General features: G+C 39.8%; 1 protein-coding gene across 1 annotated transcript in view; it reads right to left on the bottom strand.

Annotated features, from left to right (window-relative positions):
- The window catches only part of LOC121387025, a 46,707-nt gene that overhangs the window by 12,905 nt on the left and 8,101 nt on the right, over positions 1-25,701 (bottom strand). The window contains exons 2-14 of the mRNA XM_041518032.1: positions 20,859-21,821; positions 20,166-20,279; positions 18,719-18,867; positions 15,187-15,343; positions 14,456-14,543; positions 13,847-13,897; positions 9,384-9,442; positions 8,500-8,610; positions 6,814-6,921; positions 5,784-5,917; positions 4,387-4,543; positions 2,573-2,660; positions 337-387 (exon numbers count right to left, since the gene is read on the bottom strand). Of these exons, the coding sequence (XP_041373966.1) occupies positions 337-387; positions 2,573-2,660; positions 4,387-4,543; positions 5,784-5,917; positions 6,814-6,921; positions 8,500-8,610; positions 9,384-9,442; positions 13,847-13,897; positions 14,456-14,543; positions 15,187-15,343; positions 18,719-18,867; positions 20,166-20,279; positions 20,859-21,806 (2,215 nt within the window). The 5' untranslated portion in view covers positions 21,807-21,821. The remainder of the gene's footprint in view (positions 1-336; positions 388-2,572; positions 2,661-4,386; positions 4,544-5,783; positions 5,918-6,813; positions 6,922-8,499; positions 8,611-9,383; positions 9,443-13,846; positions 13,898-14,455; positions 14,544-15,186; positions 15,344-18,718; positions 18,868-20,165; positions 20,280-20,858; positions 21,822-25,701) is intronic.

Here is a 25,701-nt window from a genome sequence, read left to right as displayed (position 1 = left end):
TCTATTTAGAGCAGGACAAAAGAAACTCGTACATTTTCATCCACGAATGGGGTGGAATAGTGTCACAATATTGTTATGTCACACGTCTGACGTCACTATATGAAGTCTATATAGCAGCTGCAATATTGTGGCAGTTGTGGTTAGTAACTTCACTGAGTAAACATAAAATGTATACTGAATAAATTACATTAAACTGTAGCTAGAATTGTATGTGTATGAACCACACGATTTCAAGGAAATAAACTATAAAAATGGCGAGATTTTTCATTATGTAAATGTTGAATGTTACTTAGTTACACACGCTGTGAAATAACATTACAAGTATTGTATTCTTACCTTCCGCATCTTTTCTGTCATTGCTATCATCGGGTATGTTCTTTAAATATTCTGGAAGTAAAATTTTCAAGCTATTACTAATTAATTTTATTACATATTTAACTTAAAAGAATATAAATTAAGACTAATATCTGCCTAATCTCTAACCTTTCAAAATATTGAAATCTACTTAAAATGTATGTGATAACAAATAGAAACATAGAAAATGATAATTCTGGCGGCACTTAGTGAAGCTAGAATTAAATATTTACACTTCATAGTAACGGTATCGGTGGGTGATGAGAGATAACTGCAGACAAAGGGAGAGCTGGCAGTTATAGTGCTGGGACATCTGGGATGTGATCATTCTAAGAACAGCGTTCAGCACAGCAACTCGGCTAACCAAATTGTATTGCTTATAACATAATACTTAAGGTGATGAGAAGCAATAGGGATTATTAACAGTTAGGTACACAGGTTGTTTAATGGTCAGGTGCAAACAAACTTAATACAAACCTATCGCTTTTTCCAGAGTCTTTGGCCCAGATTTTGCTGAGGTTTATTTCTGGGTTTTTAGAGCAAGGTTAATAAAGATGTTGTAGCAGTTTTTAACTGTATTATGGATATTATGTATATATGTCAAAAAGGTGAACGTTAATTAACATGTGTTAATTAACGGCTAATGTATGTGTTGTTAATTAGCTGCTGAATAAACGCTGGTCAGTGTATGTGTTGTTAATTAGTTTAAAGTGGTGATTAAACCAATAACATCTTGAGATACTTCTGTGTGGGTCTCGTTTCATAAAATGATCGTAGTTACGGTTAACTGTAGTGTCTTACAACCATTTCAGAGGCACCTGGCAGGATCTAGCTGTTGATAGAGTGTTGTTCTTCAGGACTTATTTTTCATACACACCCGTTGATGAGAACACCATGCGTTATTTATGATAACACACACCTGTTGTTGAGAACACCATGCGTTATTTATGATAACACACACCTGTTGTTGAGAACACCATACGTTATTTATGACAACACACACCCGTTGAGAACACCAACCGTTATTTATGATAACACACACCCGTTGTTGAGAACACCATGCGTTATTTATGATAACACACAGCCTGTTTACAAACGTACGTGTGTTAACAATTTCAAGACATACGACTGGCTGCACTTAGGTGATGACCAGGTCACCAATGCCATACATCCAATGAAAAATAACACGATGGAAATCGATTACCTTGTGATGTATAGTTAACATGACAATCATGTGTCTGTGATCCGTAAGTCGGCTACAAGTGCAAAGGGTTGTAAATATCTTTTAGTCGAAAAAGATGTTAAATCTGGTTTTGAGGATATGTAAGAAATAGAATTATACATTCGTGTCCATTTGATACCATTTATCTCACGTTTTTTAAAAACGTGTCAAACTCGTTTTCGCTCGTTTAAAACAACTCGTGAGATAAATGGTACCTAACAGCCAATCGTGTATTATTCTCTATTTATAGCAAACCATTTTGTTTATGCTCTTACTGAGAGAAACAGATACGGGAACACTTGGTATTTTAGACCAAATTTAAGTTAGTTCAGTAAAGTACGGAGTTATAAAGGCGAATTGACTGTCAATAATGTCAGATTGAATGTTTATTTCCTGTGACTATGGGTGAGTTAAAATTAAAGTTTGTTTTGTTTAACGACACCATTAGAGAACATTGATTAATTAATCATCGGCTATTAGACGTCAAACATTTGGTAATTTCTGACCCGTAGTCATCAGAGGAAATCCGCTACATATTTCCATCAGTAGCAAGGGATCTTTTATATGCACTTTTCCACAGACAGGATAGCACATACCACGACCTTTCACCAGTTGTGGTGCAGGGTTTGGTTGCAGCCACTCTTTATTATTGGTATTGGTGTGATCCCTCATTTTGTACTGGCGTCATGGTTAGGCTATCGGTCTACAGGCTGGTAGGTACTGGGTTCGGATCCCAGTCGAGGCATGGGATTTTTAATCCAGATATCGACTCCAAACCCTGAGTGAGTACTCCGCAAGGCTCAATGGGTAGGTGTAAACCACTTGCACTGACCAGTGATCCATAACTGGTTCAACAAAGGACATGGTTTGTGCTATTCTGCCTGTGGGAAGCGCAAATAAAAGATCCCTTGCTGCCTGTCGTAAAAGAGTAGCCTATGTGGCGACAGTGGGTTACCTCTAAAAACAGTGTCATTTTGTTGTTTTCCATCAGTTTACCTTTGAGTAGGAGTTCGTATCTCGGAACCCGCTGGACCGGTTCCAGTAGGTGACCGTCAAGAGGAATGCCGGCACTTTCGGGACTGCTCTGAAACATGCATTAGATTACAGTTACCATCTCGACTAACCTTAATGGTGTATAGTAATGACAAATACAAACACAGTGACAGGCTTTGTAAATTGTGGGTTACCGTTATCAAGGGTTGAAAAGGAAAGAGAAAGAGAGAAGGAGAGAGAGAGAGAGAGAAAGAGAGAAGGAGAGAGAGAGAGAGAGAGAGAGAGAGAGAGAGAGAGAGAGAGAGAGAGAGAGAGAGAGAGAGAGAGAGAGAGAGAGAGAGAGTGGAGAGAGCGAGAGGAGAGGAGGAGAGAGAGTGGAGAGAGAAAGAGCGAGCGGAGAGGAGAAAGAGAGGAGAGAGAGAGAGGAGAGAGAGCGGAGAGAGCAAGAGGAGAGAGAGCGGAGAGAGAGCGGAGAGAGAGAGAGAGAGAGAGAGAGGAGAGAGAGCGAAGAGAGAGAGAGAGCGAGCGGAGAGAGAGAGAGAGAGAGAGAGTGAGAGAGAGAGAGAGAGAGAGAGAGAGCGAGATGAGAGAGAGCGAGAGAGAGAGAGAGAGAGCAGAGAGAGAGAGAGAGAGAGAGAGAGAGAGAGAGACAGCGGGCGAGGAGAGAGAGCGAGCAGAGAGAGCGGAGAGAGAGATACAGAGAGTGGAGAGAGCGAGAGAGAGAGAGAGAGAGAGAGAGAGAGAGAGAGAGAGAGAGAGAGAGAAAAGAGAGAGAGAGATACAGAGAGAGAGAGAGAAGGGGGGGGGGGGATAGACGAAAAAATAGAAGGAGAAAGAGGAAGGGAGCAAGAAACGGAAGGACAGACGGACAAAGAGATACAGATACATATAGATAAATAGACAGCAGGCGCGTAAAGACCGATGAAGGGGGTGGCTAAAAACATTTACTTTATTTATCCTTCGGTAATATATGTTAAACAAAAATGGTCCTCGTACCACCCCCACAATAGTGTGTGTTCCCTTCCACGTAACGTATTTATAGGCCGCCGCAAAAGACAGATAAAAAGACAGACGGACAGAGATACACACATCTACTGAAACAACAACACATATCTATACATTTTCTTAGAAACACAAATACAAGATACTAGTACATATCAGGGGTGGGACGTAGTCCAGTGACAAAGCGCTCGCCTATTGCGCTGTCGGTTTAGGATCGATCCCTGACGGTGGGTCCTTTGGGCTATTTCTTGCTCCAACCAGTGCACCACGACTGGTATATCAGACGCCGTGATATATGATATCCAGTGTTCGAGATTAACAGTATCCCAATATCCCGGGGATACCAGAATTTAATTTTGGATACCAGTTTTCAAAAACCCAGTATCCCACCGTGATGCCATATAATACTAAATTCTCAGGTGGGATACCAGATTTTAAAATGTTAGTATCCAACTGGGATACTGGCCAAAATTTTTAATCTCGAACACTGATATCCTGTCTGTGGGATGGTACATATAAAAGATATTTTGCTACTACTGGAACAATGTAGCGGGTTTTCTCTATAAGACTATATGTCGAAATTACATATCCAAAATCCAATAGCCGATGATTAATAAATGCATGTGCTCCAGTGGTGTCGTTAAACAAAACAAACTTCTTCTTTTTGTTGGTGACCTGGTCATCACCTAGGAGCAGCCAATCGTATGTCTTGAAACTGTTGACACACGTACACGTGTTAACAAACAAGCGTAACCGAAAATAACACATGGTGTTCTCACCAACGGGTGTGTAAGAAACACATACAAGATACTTACCCGAATTTCTGTCAACACAGACGAGAACTTTGTCGACTTTTTCCTCCACGTTTCTATTTGATGTTTGGCCCGCTCGTAGTTTTGAATGTACTCGGCATAGATCTTCAGAAAGGGCGCATTTTTCTTCAACACGTCCCCGATTCGTTTGTTTGTTTCCCTGCGTACACAAGTGTAGACATGAGTGTAGGAAGCGGGGTGGAGTGGGATGGGGTGGGGTTTTGTGATGCGAGGCACTGGATCCCTCACCAGGAAGGAAGGAAATATTTTATTTGACGACACACATATTTTATTTACGGTTATATGGCATCGGACATATGGTTAAGGACCATGCAGATATTAAGAGAGGAAACCCGCTGTCAACACTTCATGGACTCTCTTTTCGATTAGCAGTAAGGGATCTTTTATATCCACCATTCCACAGACAGGATAACACATACCACGGCCTTTGACATACCAGTCGTGGTTTACTGGTTGGAGTGAGAAATAGCCCCACTGACAGGGATCGATCCCAGACCGACCGTGCATCAAGCGAAGGCTTTCCCACTGGGTTACGTCCTGACCCCTGTATCCCTAAGTGGGTGGGAGAATGCATGTCTGAGGTGATTTGGTGGCAATCTGATTAAAATTAGCTCTACTGGGTCTACCAGTACATCTGACAGCATTGCGTGGACTCCCATGTCCATGTGACATTTCATCTATAAATAACAATTTAATGGGAATGGGAACTCTATTTACGTGCCCATATCCTTAAAGGTTCAGGCACGCCGACCACGGATCCAGCCTCTGACATAGCCAGTGGGTGGTTCCGGGGTAGGTAATAATTTAAATATCGACCAATTACACTTCGCCTTTTATAGCATTATTTGGGAGCATACAAATTCTAAAAATATTGGACGAGACTATTTATGCAGTAGGCGAACTTGTCAGTCTATTTCAACATTGATAAAACTGGGGAAAAAGTGCAGTAATAAACGCTCGATTGTATACTAGTATAAACAGATGTTATGGCTATACCATCACGTTTTTTTTTCCAGTCTTGAAACGAATTTTATATAAAATTTTATATACCCTCGGCATAATCCCAAATGTTTTCAAATTCTTTTTCAAAACACTGGCATGATTTTGCATGCAAGGTTTTGATTGGTCGAATGAAAGGTCAACTGGACATGAGCTCCAACGGGCTGCTGTTAGATCCACATGTAATAGTAATTAACCAGTGGAAGGGACAACACCTGTACACTGATGTTGTGATATGGTGTATCTCTCTCTCTCTCTCTGTGTGTGTGTGTGTGTGATTGGGTGGGGGTGGGGGGTAGGCATGGTTCCATCCCCCAAATATGCCAATGGCTATTAAGCGAACTGTTAAGACGTATACTGAATGTTCTGATGGTGGTTACCAGTTCACGGCTCGCTCCTCTATCTGAGGCAACAGGTGACTGGAGTGAAACATCAGAATACTCTCCATCTTGGAAAATATCTCCTTGATGACGTCATCGGGGATCGTGTTCTCTCGGCGAAAACGTTCTTCGATCTATGTTAATAAGGAAATGGTTATGAAATAACGATTTGCTTTGACAATTATCATAAACAGAAAGTAAAGTTTATATATATATATACATACACACACACACACACACACACACACACACACACACACACAAATGTATATATATAGACACACACATCCCACACACAAAACATCGGTCGATACTAGCAATTCTGTTTTAAAGAATATTCGTTACTATATTGTCAACAATTTTATCAGTTGACAATTCCTGCTTCTATCAGAATGTAGAAAAGAAAAGGAAAATAAAATTAATAATTTAAAAACATTGAAAATAACTTTTGAATAATTACATAATTAAATTGAACAAAATAAAAATAGAATAATAAACAAATAAAATAAAAATAGAGATGTAATAAATAAATAAATTATTAAAATAACCAAAGATAAATAAATAAAAATAGATAAATGAATAAATAAATAAATATAAAAATAAATATAAATATATGAATGAATGAATGAATGAATACATCAATATGGGTATGGGAACTCTTTTACGTGCCCATATCCAAAAGACGTTCAGGTATGCCTATCCCAGGCACGACCTCTGACATCGTCAGTGGCAGAGTCGGTGGCGGGGGAGGGGGAAGGGGAAGGGGAAGGGGAAGGGGAAGGGAATTTTAATGGACAATTTTATAAAAGGAAAAATTAGAAATCCGAAAAGGTAAAGAAAGTAGGGAAAATATTTAAAATTTTAGATAGGTGCCTCCCGTTATTATGGTAATATTGTTTCTTTAATCAGATTAGTTGGCACCAATTTTTTATGGGGCTGTTAAAAAAAAAAACCCACCTAAAAATAAAAAATAAAATAATTATATATATAATCAATATATTAAATGTCTGAATAAGATTTCAATATCTACCTTCTGCAGTAGTCGCAGTTTTCGAACGTACGATCGCTCTGTAGATAACAGCTCCAGCACCACTCGCTGTACTTTGTCTTTTGGTACGATCTCGTCTTCTGGGTAAACCTGGCACAGTAAACAACAATGATATTATCTTAATTCTGGTTTACATAAAATCTGTATCAAGTCACTAACCGACACAGACTGATACAGACCCGATGATTAATAAATCAATGTGCTCTAGTGGTGTCGTTAAACAAAACTAACTGAAGGAAGGAAATGAAATGTTTTATTTAATGATGCACTCAACACATTTTATTTACAGTTATATGGCGTCTAAAACTAACTGAAGACTATGTGTCAGAATTACCAAATGTTTCTCATACAACAGCTGATGATAGCTCTAGCAGTGACAAAACAAACTTCTTCTTCAATACCCGATGATTAACAAATAAATGTGCTCCAGTGGTGTCGTTAAATAAAACTAACTGAAGATTGAAAGAAAGAAAGAAATGTTTTATTTAACGACGCACTCAACACATTTTATTTACGGTTATATGGCGTCAGACATATGGTTAAGGACCACACAGATTTTGAGAGGAAACCCGCTGTCGCAACTTCATGGGCTACTCTTTCCGATTGGCAGCAAGGGATCTTTTATTTGCGCTTCCCACAGGCAGGATAGCACAAGCCATGGCCTTTGTTGAACCAGTTATGGATCACTGGTCAGTGCAAGTGGTTTACACTTACCCATTGAGCCTTGCAGGGTTTGGAGTCGGTATCTGGATTAAAAATCCCATGCCTCGACTGGGATCCGAACCCAGTACCTACCAGCCTGTTGACCGATGGCCTAACCACGACGTCGGTCAACTGAACACTGTGTCAAGAGTACCAAATGTTTGACATCCAATAGCTGCTGATTAATAAATTAATATGATCTAGCAGTATCGTTAAACAAAAACAAACTAAGTAACAATTAACCACAAGCCCCTCTCCTAGACACACAATTCAGATATCAAATGTGTGTGCCAGGACAGCGTGCATATTAATGGTTAGGTCAGGTCAGGTCAGGTCAAATGACAACATTCAGAGCAAGCTATTGTAGTGCACGCATGTCATGGACGCATGTGTCAACTTACGTCCAGGACAGGAAAGGGTTTGGGGTATTTGCGATGCTATTGATTTTTAAAATTATTTCCAGTATTATGAAGTCCGAAATATAAAAACAATTGCGCAGTTTTCATGAGGTAATTTTGCGCATGATTTGAAAATGAAATAGAGGTGGTAATATTAAGGGTTAACATACACCATTTTAATTAAAAAAGGTTAACACAGCCGTGCCCCCTTCTCTCCCCACCCCCCCCAGTCAGGGCTTAAGTTAATATGTTAAGTATTATTGTATTTTGGTTTTGTATAGCCCGCTCAAAAATTTATGGTGTCTAAATTAATTATGCGGTGACTTTTATTTTCTATTTTATATTGTTATTAAATATTATATTTAGAACTACACCAACCCAAAATATTATTGTTAAATTTCCCCCTACTTACTTCATATTTCGAGTAATTATCAAAATTGTCCCGTTAAATTTCTGGCTTGGAGCAGACTTCTGGCTATCCTGAGCTCAGCCCCGGGACAGACATGCTTGAAGCTCTAGTGGCAAATGAGCATGTAAATAGTGTACCCGAACCCGAACACAGCCGTACCTCTGGGGTGGGTGGCTCCTCCGCCGGCTCTACCTCCTCCTCGCTGATTGGTGGAGGAGTCAGACTCCTCCCAGTCGGCTGTAGTATGTCATGTTTCACTTTCTTCATCGTCTGAAAGAAATACAGTCAAATCTATAAACAGAACACAGATGTAACAGAATAACCAGGGAGCAATACAGTATAAAGGGGCGGATTACTCCACAAAATAATATATACAAGTGCCCCTTTTTTCATTAAAAAAATTGGGTTCCCCTTTTCAGGAGTTGGCCCCTGTGCTCTTTTCTTCTTACCCCCACCCCAATATTTCTAGATTGAGCCCTGATATAAAAACAATCTTTATCTAGAAATTGCTGTCACCAAGATATTACTCACTAAATGAAATGACGACACGTCCCCAACATTCACTCTGTGAATAGACTCCTGCACATACCATAGTATCTCTGATCTTGCATACTATTAATTAGCTCGAGGTACCTCCAGGCCTACCCCTTATTGATATCAATCTAACCATGACAGGTGCTAAAGGTTCCTGGTTTGAAGTGGACAAGGAAGTATAATTATAAATCAGCATTTTTCACTCACTCTCTCTCTCTCTCTCTCTCTCTCACTCACTCACTCACTCACTCACTCACTCACTCACTGTCTGTCTGTCTGTCTGTCTGTCTGTCTGTCTCTCTCTCTCTCTCTCTCTCAATAGCTCTCCCTCCCTCTCTTTCTCTTCGTCTGTCTCTCCCTCCCTCACCCATCTCTCTCTCTCTCTGTCTGTCTATCTCTATTTTGCTCTGTCCCAGTAGTAGTAGTGGTAGTGGTAGTAATTGTAGTAGTAGTAGTAAACATAGTAACATAAGCAGCAGAGGAATTAGTTTATAACAGTAGACTGTTACCCGTTTCCGTGTAGCTTTCTTTGGATACTCCTTTGCATCACCCAGAAGTTTCAGTGCCTCTGTGAACACACGAAAATATTTCAGCGTTTGTTTATTTAATTAAAATTCCTCAGTAATTAATCACCGCCCCACCTTTATTAAAGATGCAGTGTCACTTTACCAAAACAATTTAGTAAAGCAAAATAAATTTACTTAAGATTTCCATTTTGAAAAGCCAATGTATATTTTTTATTTAACGACACCATTGCCGCGCGTTCATAAATTAGGCATCGGCTATTGAAGGTCAAACATTTGGTAATTCTAACATGCAGTCTTAGAGAGGAAACCCGCTACATGTTTTCATTTGTTCATTTTGTACTGGTGCACATGTCTCCTGTGATCTGGAAAAACCTAGTAAGTCGAATTTGGGTGAAAATTTAGTTAGACCCATATTTGGACTTACTAGGTTTTACCTCTTCATTTTATCAGGTTAAAGATTGTGAAACTCTTCTCTGTTGGCAGTTTTTCCTCTGGAAGAACCTAGTATGTCAACAAGTTTTGAGCATGTCATGTATACTGATCTGAAAAAACCTATCAAGTCGAATGGACCAATCACGTTTTTTCATTCTGGTCATGTGATTACATGGCAATGGCAGCCTCCATTATTAGAGTTCTGTGCTGATATTGCTCACGTTTTCTGCTTATTTACTGATAATAAAATGGCGTCCCGTGGGAAAATGATGCTAGAGTTGGCCTTAAAGAAGGCTGGGTCACAACAAGTCGATCAAACAGTAGCAGTTACAGCCGATCAAAGTGTACAGAAGGACAATTTACCCTTGCGATCCACTCATGCCATTGTTAAGGTAAACGTGCCTGCTAGTACAGCTAGTACTGGGCCTACACAATGTACATCCACTATAGCAGCAACAAGTAAGCCTAGATCTGAACGCATACCAAGTCTGCCACCGGCCATCCCCAAAAAGACTACTGCCGTGGCTGAGAGTACCGTGGGCAGATCTGATGGATCTAGGCCTGTTGATGAGGTCCCAGAGGAAATGAATGAAGTCCCTCAACAGCAGCCAGGTGTTCCAAGGCCAAAGTAAGTATAGAGGATAATAAATGAGTTACCATTTACTATCAAGTTTATTTTCCGAGTGAAATAATGTTCAGTTGTCACGAGCTTTAGCGAGTGACGAATGAAAATTATTTCATGAGGGACATGAACTTGGTAATAAATTGTACCGAATATATTATTCTATTTATTACCCACAGCTATTTTCTAATTTCTTCCAGACCCATGTCAATACAATCTAGAATATATGAAAAAAACCACTACTCATTACATTTTGTGTTGTTTTTAAACTTGTTTTATTAGTTTTCGCTTTCGAAAATAATTAGTAAAAACCAAAATTCTATTTATTATATAAAAACTAAATCAATAAACAACTGTATTGAAATATTTTATTGGAAATGTATAGTGGAAATGTAGACGTTTTGAAACAAACGCTCTTTAAACAGCTGACGTAATTTTGTAATTTTACCTTGTCGCAATGACGTCATGTATAATACCGATAAGGTGATTGGCGAGAAAGCGTTAAATCATCCAATGAAATGATCTGTTAGACCAATGCGTGATAATTCCCTAGTGAAATTATGATTTTTATTTCCCCAGTTCTGAGTTCCCGCTTGGATAATAAATACTGTTACTAACCATGCTGTCCGAGGCCGTTTCAGTCATTAGACAAAGGTCGACGACGGTCACTTTTCGCACTCTTGTTTTGGGTTTGTACACAATAAATGTAGAGTATCTTACCGTAATTTCACTTGAAATCCATATTTCGTGAAAGGTACAATTTTTTAATCACAAGATTTTCTTCAAACATATTCAGGTGCATTAGTAATGTTCAAACAAAGCACGGAGATATTAGCTACATTGTATATCAGCGTGTATTTCAATCAGAAAACATTGGTTTTGGCAAACCATCACAGGACGATTGTGACGTTTGTGCAAAGTACATGGCGCACTACAAGGACCCTGATGATGCTCATGATGTAGATGCTTGTGAAGTATGCCAAGTTTGGCGAGATCATGAGGAGAAGGCTAAAGCAGCTCGCACTCATTACCGCAAAGACCGGGATGAGACAGCCGATGCAAGTGAACACTGGGTTATTTACTGTAGACATGCAGAAGGTTATCCTTCTTCCCAAGATGACTCTCAAAGAACACTTCTTTGTCAGCAGACTAGTTGTCTTCAATGAGACATTTGCATCCGTAAAGGAAGATGGCGATCTTGTTATATTGTGGCACGAGGCTATCTCAGGTAGATTGGGTGTGGACGTTGCCTCCAAGTGTGTGAACCTTTGTGAGAAGGACATGGTGATATTCTGGGCAGACAACTGTACAGGACAAAACAAAAACTGGGTCCTATACACTGTGTTGTGTTGGTGTGTCAATCAAAACTGGGGTCCTCAGAGTATCACCATGAAATATTTTGAAAGGGGACACACTTTTATGCGTGCCGACAGTGTCCATGGTAGCATTGGAAGTAAAATGAAGAAGTCTCCTGAAATTTGTACATTTCAGGATTTTGTAGATCTATGCGACAAATCTGGGGCCAAGATCAAGCCAATCATAATGCAATACCATGATTTTTATGAATTTGAGGACGGTCACCGTAATAGAAAATCCAAGAACGTTACGCTACCTCATCTAAACTCGATATCTGTGGCAGAATTCCGGAAAGGTTCGCGCGCAATTTGGTTTAAGCAGGGTTTCGAGGAAGACTACCAGGAAGTCGAGTTTCTGAAACCCAAGTTCAGACTGGACGTTACTCCACCTACCAAGAATCAACCAAGGGGTATTCCTGGAGTGAAACGTCAGAATATTATCAAACTGGCACAGTCATTCCCAGCTGCTAAGAGGAAATTCTGGCAGGACATTCCAGTGAATGATGGAAATGCTCATCTGGTTGAACAGTTTGAGTAATATCTGTCTGAACTAGACAGGGTCCATTGAAAACATGCACTTTCTTACATGTCATGTTAGAATGTATTCTCAGATTCTAAGAACTGTGAAATAATAACAGTTTATTAAAGCCCCTTTAAACATGCAAAGGTTTGCAAGTGAAGAATATGCATAAACAGTTGTAGTTTATACGACCCATGCCATGAAAGAATGTCATTGATATTGTAATCAAACTACAGTTGCTGTTTGTTCATATTTCTGTTGAATTTGTTCAGGTTTTAAGCAATACAGTGAAGTACTGCCGACATACTAGTTTTTTGTTGATGAAAATATTTGGTTGTACAATTGGTTTGATCAGGTGAAACCTAGTAAGTCGTTATGTAACCAGATTAAACCAGTCAACGTGATAAAAACAAATGTACTGGAAAGACTTCTAATTATGTTCATCTAAAAAGCCCAAATAAAATTTATTTTATTTTCAGTAGCTTAAACCTAAAGCAAAACGGTTTTCCTTTGTTTTCTCAAATTTGCGCTCAACAGACTTACTAGGTTTGTCCAGATCACAGGAGATGTAGCATACCATATCCACCAACAAAAACTGCATACAACTATGTTTTAAAAAATCGGTCTTCATGCAGGCATTGGATGACATTTAATAAAATAAATAAAATCAGAATCTGCTTCATATATATCTATATATATCTATATATATATACACACATGTGTATATATATATATATATATATATTGTATATTGTATATTGTATATGTATATGTATATGTCGAAATACATTTGGGAACTAAAAAGAAAAAATGCTGAGTACACAATAACGTGGCGCGTAATAAAGAAAGTGAACACCTTTGAGAGAAGCACGGGCAGTGCAATCTATGCATTGAGGAAAAGCTGGAAGTACTGAAAGCTATAGGGCCCAACTCGCTGAACAAGAGAAATGAACGTATATCCAAATGCTGACACCCGCCCACATGGATTAACACAGCCACCTAAGCTAAGCCGAAAAAGAATAGCCCGTACCCACTGCACTTGTTGTGACGTCACTGCTTCATGATGTAACGACAGGGCAGTTACACGTTACCTGATGATCGCTCATAGCGTGAAACTTTAAGTAGTAACAAAAGGTTTAACGGTATATATATATATATATATATATATATATATATATATAATATATATATTATAAATATACACTGATGAAATGATTAAAAGAAATAAGGGATCACACCAAAACTAACGTGAAAGATTGACTGCAAGTAAAAGCCTCATCGATAGTGTCAGAAAGTTAACCATATTACTAACGTTCAATGTCATATTATGGACATTCAATCTCACACTTCATCTTTATAAACATTGTACAGACATTATTACACTGATATAGTGAATGAAATTCAGTTTATAATACCAATTATTTCCTTATATTGTTTTTTTGCTCAGTATTTATGACGTTCATAGACTTTGGGTTGTATTGGGGAACTCTGATCTGTGATTTTGTTTTCAAGTTACCTTTTATATCCTGAGCTTCATCAGCGTCCTCCGAGAGGTTTTTTAAATACGCTGAAAAATTACAATAATTATATTATCATTGAATTGAATAGATATCAACAACATAGGATTGTAAATACAAAAATCAGTAATAACAATAACCATATATACTACCATTGTATTTAATAAATAGCACGATATTGGCCTTTCAAAACTAAAAAGAAAGTAATTGTAATAGTTATACTATTATTGAATTGATTAGATATCAATGATATAGGCCTTTGAAATTGGTTGTTTACATTTTATTACTTTTTAAAAAGAACAAATAGATTAGGTACAAGTTATACAACGGAAGAAAAGACATGTTTTATTTAATGACGCACTCAACACATTTTATTTGCGGTTATATGATGTCGGACATATGATTAAGGACCACACAGATATTGAGAAAGAAAACCCACTGTCGCCACTTCATTGGCTACTCTTTTTCGATTAGCAGCAAGGGCTCTTTTATATGCACCATCCCACAGACAGGATAGTACATACCATGGACTTTGTTACACCAGTTGTGGAGCTCTGGCTGGAACGAGAAATAGCTCAATGGCCAGTGTAAGTAAATCTGACATTTACCCCACAGGAAGAACTCCATCGACTGTAGACGTTTCAGCGGATACCACATGAAGGCTTGGAAGGGCACGTTATCACATTCAGGAAGTTTCTGATGACAAAAACAAATAAATAGAGTAAACACTGAATATGACGATCAGCTTTATACATACAGCCAGAGCCGGATTTATAAGGGGGCAAAGGAGGCAATTGCCCCGGGCACCCCTGCCAGAGAGGCCCCAAGGACTTCCTTTATTAATTTTTTTTTAATAATTATAAAATTAGTTCATTTTTTTATTTATATAATTTAATTTCTATGTTGAGTGGCCCCCAAACCTGAAGTGCCCAAGGCCACTACCCCGCACCCCCACAAGGTCTAAATTTGGCCCTGCATGGAGCCGTATCGGCGAATTTAAAAACACTGAACATGACGCCATTGACGGTCAGTTTTATACGCAGGGCCGTATCGACGAATTTAAAAACACTGAACATAACGCCATTGACGGTCAGCTTTATACACAGGGCCGTATTGGTGCATTTAAAAACATTCAATATGACTCCATTGGCGGTCAGCTTTATATGGACGGCCGTATCGGCGAATTTAAACACACTGAACATGACGCCATTGACGATCAGCTTTATATTCAGGGCCGTATCGACGAATTTAAAAAGACTGAACATGACGCCATTGACCATCAGCTTTATACACAGGGCAAAAACCATGGAACGATTTTCTAATTACAGACCGAATATACCTTGATATCTTTTATCAGTGAAGAGAATTTCTTCGGATCCCTCCTCCACCCGCCTATGATGAGTACGACGTGTTCAAAGAGCAGCGTGTAACTTCGGTAGATTTTAAAGAAAGGAACGTTTGCTTTCATTACGTCACCCAGCAGTGGCTTGGATTTCCTGAAATGAAAAAGAATACATATAAGAAATGACACTGTTCAGGAGGCCGAGCGTTCGCAAACAGTTTGACTGGTGCCATCGTTTTCTATCACATTACATTCGTTTAAAGTTAGGTGGAAAAACCCTTTAAAAAACCCTTAAAAAAAAAACCCCTTAAAAAAACCCCAACACACACACACACACACAACAAACCCCTACCGTAACAAAACCCACCAGGTATATAACAAGCGAGCAAGTGCGATCGTTTGTCCTCCTGGACATGCCTCAGTTACAACACATCATGCATCTAAAGTCTAGTTTCCACAAAATATGTAGCAGGTCGGCAACAGACGCAGACTGACGTAAAAAAAACACAACATTTTTATAATAACATAGGTCGACAAGAGCGTTAAAATCATCAACAACATCAACAATAACAACAGTAACAATATAACAACAACAACAAACAAAATAAACAAAACAACAAAAATCGAAAAAAATACCCCCCACCCCCCCACCAAAACAACAACACCAACTACACACACACACACACACACACACACACCAAACCCCCACAAAAACAAACATACAAACAACCCAATTCCACAGACAAACAAACAAACAAACAAATGAATAAACAAAAGCAAACTAAATATTGGTCATCACAAAACCATTGATGTTGTGTTGTTCACATGTATTAAACAGGCAATATGCAGCTTACCATCCTGCCCTGGACGGAGGATCCGGCATTGGTCGACACCTGTACCCATGACAGGCGTGCGCTACAACAGCTTGCTCAGAATGTGCACGTTAAACCCAAAGACCTCTGGACCCATATTCACAAAAAGGTGTAAATTTACGTCTAGGGGCCTACGACTAGCACTTACGTCTGCCGTAGATTTACGTTTACGTGCAAGAAGCACCTTATTCTCAAAGACGGTCGTAAATGTAAACGTAACTTACTTGGACGTAAATCTACGATTTAACACTCTCACCGGAGAAATAAAAAAAAACCCCACATTAGAAACGATGGCTACCAGGTAAATAACAAATACACAATTTCATTTGTTGTCTGCTAACAATAACATTGCGAACGGCGAACCATGACATTTTGGTATTGGTGAGGATCCGCGTTTTGGTACGAACTTGAGGCTATTTTTAAAAAGGAAAAGATAACTCAGGAGAAATTGGCCGAGTCGAAAACATCCGTTCGATCACCAACACGTGGCGTCACGTGTTTTCGATCGTTTAAGCGAAATATATGAATAAAATATAAATAAAAAATTGTAAGTATTTAATAATTTACCTACCTGTTGCCACAATAGTTTGTAGCGTTCCTGGTTTTCTGTCGATCTATCATTTCATATTTCCTTGGTTATTATTTTTATTTGGTTCTTCTTGTTATTCTTCTTATTATTAATTATATTAATCTCTAATATTAACCTTACTAATAAGGGAATGCCAGGAACGTTACGTTGTGTATGTTATGTGTGACGTGTGACCATCATAAAGAATTAAGACAGGCTTGTCAGAAGATGCTGCTGGAACATACTTTAACATACTTTTGAAAAATATCAGAATTCGACCAACCCGTTTCACTAACGGTTCCTGCAGTGCCTGCCATACAACCTGCTAACAATTCCTCCTGCATGCGCTTTCCCTTGAAAACAAAATACGATGGTATGGCAACACCAAGGGCATTTCCACACCCAATAACCGTAGTAGTGTTGGACCTGCTCGTTGTTACAGCAACTGGGACATTGGAACATGATGCAACAATAGATGGGGGTTTGTGATTTTCTACGATGCCTTTTTCATCAATGTTGTAGATGGACTCTGGACTCTGTTTCGTAAATCATACTTGTCTAAAATCTTTTCCAGGCTATCAAAGTATTTATTGATGGTATCTTTTGATGTTGCTTTGGCACGCATGACTTCAAGTGATCGTGGTTTTTGAACTTTAAGCTCGGGCCATCACTTCATAAACCCATAAAACCATCGCAGGGAAAATGGTTTTTCACCCTTTTCTCTTTTGCCAAGATGAAAAGCAAGGTCTGTGGCAATATTAAGGACTTCAGTGCGGGTATACCCAAAGCCCACAGATGACATAAACTCAACATGTGTCACTAAAGTTTGCTCCTCTTCTTGAGACAACAATGGGTCTGGTCCTGACTTAACACAATCGATGTCCGTTTTTCCACTTAGACGGTCGTGCAAGTGGCACCATACGTTCAGTATGGCGCTGAACAAATCCTAGCTGCTTTTTTAATCGGCATTCCCCGAGTTTTAACCGCCTCATATGCATTTTCTAAAGACTGGTGATTGTATTGTCTGTAATCTACATTTGGTCGGTTGATCACAGCCTTTAAAAAGAAAGAAAAAAAATCAAACTCCTAAATCAACGGTACATAATTTTTAAAGGAATATCTTCTTTTTTTAAAAATTAAATATAAAATTTATTTATAATTATATAGAATACATACATAATTTATTGAATATCAATTCTAAATTTGCCCATAATTGTGGCAAATTTTAGCTTATGAGAAAAACCCTTAATTAAAATATGTCCAAAACAAGGTAACGTCAAAAACAACATAAGATTTGCCCCAAATTGTCTTCCATATATTTTTATGGTTGCATGAGTATCACGTGACTTTTGACAGATGTGACGTCAATGTAGCAGCCGACAAGTTTACAACATTTTTTGATAACTAGATATTGCTCCGTAAAGCATTTTCTTAATACCAAATATGTACATTAGTGAAAACTGATAAAATATACTATGGTTGTAGATATTTGAGTTAAAACTTACCATTGGAAACTTGACACGCAGCATTTTTCTCTCGGAACAAAAGCAGTGACTTCCGTGTTGGTTTCGTTCTTGTGGTGACGTCAATGCTCGCGCATTCTCGCACTATTGCAATTACAAATGAGCGATTAAAAAAGCGTGTCGATCGAAAACGTGTGACGGTACGATATGTTAAATCCGTGGGTATTTGCCATCGCAAACTTCTTCAATTATTGGAAATGCTGCCAGTTTCCGTAAATAATAGTAAATAACGGCGATCATGCTTGATTTATTAAATGTACACGACTTACGTGCAGCGTTAATTGTAACCGGAGGCACTCTTATATTTACGTCCAACTTTACAATACTTACGTTTTCGTTGTTTCGTGAATAGCTCTTCAGTTGTAGATTTACGTTTATGTGTAAAACTAGGCTTACGATGTTTTGTGAATATGGGTCCAGGCCTGGTACTTATGAAAAGTTTAGAGTCTAGACTCGAGACTCGAATAGAGTCTGAGACAGTAATGTCATGACAATGTCATACAAATTTTATGTGTGTGACGTCATTAGAGATTGAGTCTAGACGGGCCCAGACCAGACCAACTCACCATTCAGCTAGTCTTGTTTTCATAGCAGGGAGGAAATGGTCGGTATGGAACTGCAATATGGATGCTGCACTCTTTGACATCTCCTTGAGGTACCCCCCTGAATCACTTCCCTTGTGTTTCTTTGTGACGTCTGCCAGCCCGGACAGTACCTGAAACACAAGGTGCACACAAACACTCGACACACAGGTCTGAGATAGCTTATAGAGTACATACAATAAACCTGAACAGAATTTGTAATAAAATCAACATACAGACTACTGCAGGGTTTTGTTGTAAGAATTATCAAATGGTGTTAATCAGTGCCCCACTACTGATGTATCCAAGGACGTGGTAAGTGCTGTCTTGTCTTTGGGAAAGTAGATATATATGAAAAATTGTAGCAGGTTTCCTCTGACATGTTTAACATCATTAGCCGATGGTTAATTACCGTAAGCAATATGCTCTATTAAGTTGTTAAACAAAACAACGGTTTTACTGTCACATGGCCTTAACATGTGCTGTCATCAGTCACAACGCGCTATTTACTGTCACACGGCCTTATCATGTGCTGTCATCAGTCACAACGCGCTATTTACTGTCACACGGCCTTAACATGTGCTGTCATCAGTCACAACGCGCTATTTACTGTCACACGGCCTTATCATGTGCTGTCATCAGTCACAACGCGCTATTTACTGTCACACGGCCTTATCATGTGCTGTCATCAGTCACAACGCGCTATTTACTGTCACACGGCCTTAACATGTGCTGTCATCAGTCACAACGCGCTATTTACTGTCACACGGCCTTATCATGTGCTGTCATCAGTCACAACGCGCTATTTACTGTCACACGGCCTTATCATGTGCTGTCATCAGTCACAACGCGCTATTTACTGTCAAACGGCCTTATCATGTGCTGTCATCAGTCACAACGCGCTATTTACTGTCAAACGGCCTTATCATGTGCTGTCATCAGTCACAACGCGCTATTTACTGTCACACGGCCTTATCATGTGCTGTCATCAGTCACAACGCGCTATTTACTGTCACCAAATAGCTCCTAGTTTAAATATATGATGACACAAATGTTAACAAAAATGCATTGCAAAAAGTGTTTAATGAGACCGCAAGCGCTCTCTCTTTCTCTCTCTCTCTCCATATCTCTCATGCTAATTCTCTCTTTCTTACTATCTCTCTCCCTCTCCTCTCTCTCTCTCTCAATCTTTCTCATTCCCTTTGTCTTTCACTCTCTCTCTTTCTCGCACACACACACTGTCTCTCTCACACTGTCTCTGTCTCTGTCTCTCTCTCTCTCTCTCTCTCTCTCTCTCTCTCTCTCTCTCTCTCTCTCTCTCTCTCTCTCTCTCTCTCTCCATATTATTAAACATGTTTTCTTCTAATGTTAACATTGTCTGGAATACGGACTGGTTTAGAGTGAGGTAACCATGTGCCTGGTGTTTCCTCACCTTGACCAGAGCGGCGAGCTGCTTCACGTACTCCATCTCAGACTGCAGTATGAAGACGGCGATCCTACACGCCATGTCATCCGTCTGCTTCTCCTCCAGTTCCAGCACAATGATCTGTGGAGCGAAAACTCCGATATTGTAGACACCCCAACAAAAACAGAAAACAAAACAAAAAATCCAAACCAAACCAACTTCCCTCCAAAACCGCATTATCCTCTCCCTCCCAGCAAACGAAAAACAATCATCACAACAAACAAAAAGAAAACCTACAGATGTATGGGTTACTTATACAGTCAAAAGAGTTGATTAACCAGACATGCATGCAGGTTTTAGTGGCATTCGAATACTGAAAGCACCACCACCACCATCATTACATTTATCCTCCTCCTCCGCATTAGTGTTATCATCTTCATCGTCATCATCATCATAAAAATAATCATCAATACCATCACCACTACCATCATCATGATAATTATCATCTCTGTCATCATTATCTCGATCATCATCACTCAACACCATCATCATTACCACAACTACCACCATCATCATCACCACCACCACGATCATCATCATCATCATCATTCAGATTCTAAATATTAGCAAATTTAAGGAATGATATCGTCCTACTCTATCGAGCTGTCTTAAATCCGACTTCTGACACAACTAATGTATTGAATTATGTGTACACCTTACCCGATTCTCGAAGTCCTCGTAGAAGTCATCATCAAAGTCGCTGTCATCGCTGAAGTCGTCGTCATCCCAGTCGTCGTCATCGTCACCAATCCACTCCAGGTCAACGGAGTCTGCGATGCTGGAGGCCATCCCTGAGTCACGTGACGTCCACGACAGTGTCGACTTGCGTACTCCGTGGAAAATACTCGACACCAGACTCCTCCGCTTGCCGTCCTGGTCCTTCTCCTTGCCGAGATGTGATCCATCAGATACGTTACCAGCGACTCGGCGTCTTAACGTCACTTCAGGTTCTTGCTCCTCCTTGCTGGAACAAGACAACTCATCAGATACGTTACCTGGAATCTGAGGTTTTAGAGGTACTTCGGGACCCTCGCCCATACTGGAACAAGACGCATCAGATACATCACCTGCAATCTGATGTCCGTCCATGCTAGAACTAGACACATCAGACACGTTACTGGATTTCCTATGTTTTAGATGCACCTTATCTTCGGAACCCTTGCTCGTTTCAGAAGGGACAGCACCTGGAGAAAGGTTGCCGTGATGGATATGATCCGAGTGCCGTTTCCCTTCAGCATAACTGCCACTATGTCTGAGATCCGCTTCACTATGCTGTGACGGAGATGTGCAACTGGATGCTTTAGACTTGAACAGCTTGTTCTCGTCCGCTTGGACATTCAGAATATCCCTGCTGCCGAGTCCATCAAGAGCCGTGGCAAGTCGTCTTGGAGTTGTCCGACACTCTGCATCCACGCCGACCACGAAGCCGGAGTACCAGTCGTCTTGGATGAACAGAGGTCCGGGGATGAGGGTCTCCCGGAAGAGCAGGATCCATTCCTCTTGTCGCTCGTTCCCAAGATGGATCTGATTTTGGCCTTTCTTGTCTTTGCCAGTCTTAACGATGTTTTTGTTGAATTTGGAAAACAGTCCCTTCACAGCCTGGGCCATGCTAATCACATTTACCTGCAACAGTAGTAACAGAACATGTGAAGGAAGAAGGAAGGTCCTATTTAACGACACACTCAACATGGTTATATTGGGTTGGACATATTATGGGAAGGAAATGTGTTATTTAATGACGCACTCAACACATTTTATTTACAGTTATATGTCGTCAGACATATGGTAAAGGACCACACAGATATATAGAGAGGAAACCCGCTGTCGCCACTTCAAGGCTACTCTCTTCGATTAGCAGCAAGGGATTTTTTTTATATGCACCATCCCAGACAGGATAGTACATACCACGACCTTTGTTACACCAGTTGGGCCCACCGACGGGGATCGATCCTAAACCGACCGAGCGCTTTACCACTGGGCTACGTCCTGCCCCCTGGACACATGGTTACAAACAAGACAAATACTGCTGCCACCACTGCATGGTCTACTCTTTTCAAGTGGCAGCAAGGCCCTTTTATATGCACCATCCCACAGACAGGGTAATACATATCATGGTATTTGTTACACCAGTTGTGGAGCACTGGCTGGAACGAGAAAAAAACGGAGTCACCGAGAACGTTTTGCAGGGTTAACGTTTGTTTTGTTTAACGACAATTGACTTATTAACCATCGGCCATTGGATGTCAAACATTTGGTAATTTTGACATTTAGCCTTAGAGGAAATCCGCTACATTTTTCCATTAGTAGCAAGGCATCTTTTATATGCACCATCCCACAGACAGGATAGCACATACCACGGCCGTGATGCACTGGCTGGAACGAGTTTTTCTAATTAATGAGTGATGTATGCAGGAAGGAGAATACAAAAGATCCTCTGCTACTGAGGGGGTGAGACGTAGCCCAGTAGTAAAATGGAATCGATCCCTGTCGGTGAGCCCATTGGGCTATTTCTCAATCCAGCCAGTTCACCATGACTGTTATATCAAAGGCTGTGGTATGTACTATCCTGTCTCTGGAATGGTGCATATAAAAGATCCCTTGCTGCAAATGAAAAAGAGTAGCCCATGAAGTGGTGACAGCAGATTTCCTCTCTCAATATCTATGTGTCCTTAACCATAAGTCCGATGCCATATAACCGTAAATAAAATGTGTTGAGTGCGTCGTTAAATAAAACATTTCCTTCCTTCATGGAGTGAGGGTGTGGTGAGGATGCAATCTTTAGTGGAGGAGGGAAGTCTCTCTAGTGGGTCTCTATTTACAGCAGGACAAAAGAAACCCGTACATTTTTGTCCACGAATGGGGTGGGATAGTGTCACAATATTGTTATGTCACACTTCTGACGTCACTATAGACAGTCTATATAGCAGCTGCAATATTGCGGCAGTTGCTGTTTGTAACTTCATTGAGTAAACATAAAATGTATACTGAATAAACTACATTAAACTGTAGCTAGGTTTATGTTGTTGATTGTCGCAACATGTATAACCATACCCCCCCCCAACCCTAATACACCCCCCCTCGTTTGTATATGGTTTTGTTTTATTATTTTATTTTATTATTATTTTAAAATAATATTTTGAATAAAATTGTATGCGTATTCCTCTGAAGAGTGTACACCTAAGAATTACCAAACGCTTGACGTCCAATAGCTAATGATTAAGAAATCAATGTGCTCTAGTGGTGTCGTTAAACAAAACAAACTTTTAACTAAAGACTACGCGTCAGAATTACCAAACGCTTGACGTCCAATAGCCAATGATTAAGAAATCAATGTGCTCTAGTGGTGTCGTTAAACAAAACAAACTTTTAACTAAAGACTACGCGTCAGAATTACCAAACGTTTGACGTCCAATAGCCAATGATTAAGAAATCAATGTGCTCTAGTGGTGTCGTTAAACAAAACAAACTTTTAACTAAAGACTACGCGTCAGAATTACCAAACGTTTGACGTTCAATAGCCAATGATTAAGAAATCAATGTGCTCTAGTGGTGTCGTTAAACAAAAACTTAACTGAAGACTACGCGTCAAAATTACCAAATGTTTGACGTCCAATAGCCAATGATTAAGAAATCAATGTGCTCTAGTGGTGTCGTTAAACAAAACAAACGTTTACTGACCGCTTAGGCTAGGCAAAGCTCCACAAAATAGGTATAGCACTAAAATATAAAACAAATATTATTTTGTCACAACGAAATTATTACTGCATAAAAGTAAAAATAATATTGCTGGTGAAAGAAATGTTAAAAAAAAGGTGTTGACATACCCTGCAACGGTCATAACCCCTTGAATGTTTCGTCGCAAAGAAGTATAAACATTTTCATCAAAGAAAAAACCCGATCGACCACGACAAAGTGATAATTGAATGGACAAAGATATAAGTAGAGATATGACAACTTGTCAAGTGACCTCAATCTTTTATACAAACACACCTCTGTGTCCCCAATTGATTCCGTGACCACGCCCACCTCTGGTATGAAAGAGAAGACCACATAGGTAGATCTCTGGGTGTACTGGAGTAAGAGTTGACACATTTTAACATGTTCTGTCTTTTTCTACCGGCCTCGGTGGTGTCGTGGTTAAGTCATCGGACATAAGGCTGGTAGGTACTGGGTTCGCAGCCCGGTACTGGCTCTAACCCAGAGCGAGTTTTAATGACTCAGTGGATAGGTGTAAGACCACTACACCTTCTCTCTCACTAACCACTACCAATTAATAACTAACTCACTGTTCTGGTCAGACAGCCCAGATAGTTAAGATGTATGCCGAGGACAGCGTGCTTGAACCTCAAAATAAGTTGATATGAATGAATTTGTTCAGTTGCAAGTTAATGTTCATGCAAAACTGATCATATATATATATTAAAGTTAAAGTTTGTTTTGTTTAACGACACCACTAGAGCACATTGATGTATTAATCATCGGTTACTGGATGTCAAACAGTTGATAATTTTGACATACAGTCTCAAAGATGAAACCTGCTACATATTTCCATTAGTAGCAAAGTATCTTTTATTCCACAGACAGGATAGCACATACCACAGCATTTGATATACCAGTGGTGGTGCACTGGCAGGGAAGAGAAATAGCTCAATGGACCCAACAACGGGGATCGATCCCAAACCTACCGCGCATCAGGCGAACGCTTTAAAATACCACTGGGTTACGTCCTGTTCCCTTAACAGCAAATATTGACTCGAACCCAAATCCTTACCCAGTGTCAGGAGGCTAACAATGTTACTGATATTCAACCTCATTCTAGTGACATTCAATCCTGAACTATGGGCTGAATATACGAACCTATTTTTCTATTCATAGATGTTCAAGTATCGTAAAAACATTTACATGTAAATGTATATGCAGTTACATGCGTGTAAGCAGAGAGAAAAAAAAGCTTTGTATAATTGGCTCTATATCCTTGTATTTTATACAGACGTAACCCAAGTAGCGTACTCTGACTGTAAGGGGGGGTGGGGGGGAGGAGACGTAGCCCAGTAGTAAAGCACTCACTTGATGCACGTCAGTTTGGGATCGATCCCCGTCGGTGGGCCCATTGGGCTATTTCTCGCTCCAGCCAGTGCACCACGACTGGTACATCAAAGGCCATGGTATGTGCTATCCTGTCTATGGGATGGTGCATAAAAAAGATCCCTTGCTGCTAATCGAAAAGAGTAGCATATGAAGTGGTGACAGCGGGTTTCCTCTCTCAATATCTGTGTGGTCCTTAACCATATGTCCGACGCCATATAACCATAAATAAAATGTGTTGAGTGGCGTCGTTAAATGAAACATTTCCTTCCTTCTGACTGTAAGTCTCATTTGGGACACATTTCTGGTGGAAGTCAGAGTCTGTGCCCCATTTAGCGTGTTTGAACATTAATCTGATAGAAGCACGTTGAATTCCGACATTTGATCTGACAGTCTTATGTGGTGGGCATACATACAT

This window comes from Gigantopelta aegis, chromosome 13 (genome assembly GCF_016097555.1).
Source record: "Gigantopelta aegis isolate Gae_Host chromosome 13, Gae_host_genome, whole genome shotgun sequence".
Classification (NCBI taxonomy): domain Eukaryota; kingdom Metazoa; phylum Mollusca; class Gastropoda; order Neomphalida; family Peltospiridae; genus Gigantopelta; species Gigantopelta aegis.
The sequence above is the reverse complement of the archived record's forward strand: the minus strand, read 5'-3'. Positions and strand labels throughout refer to the sequence as shown.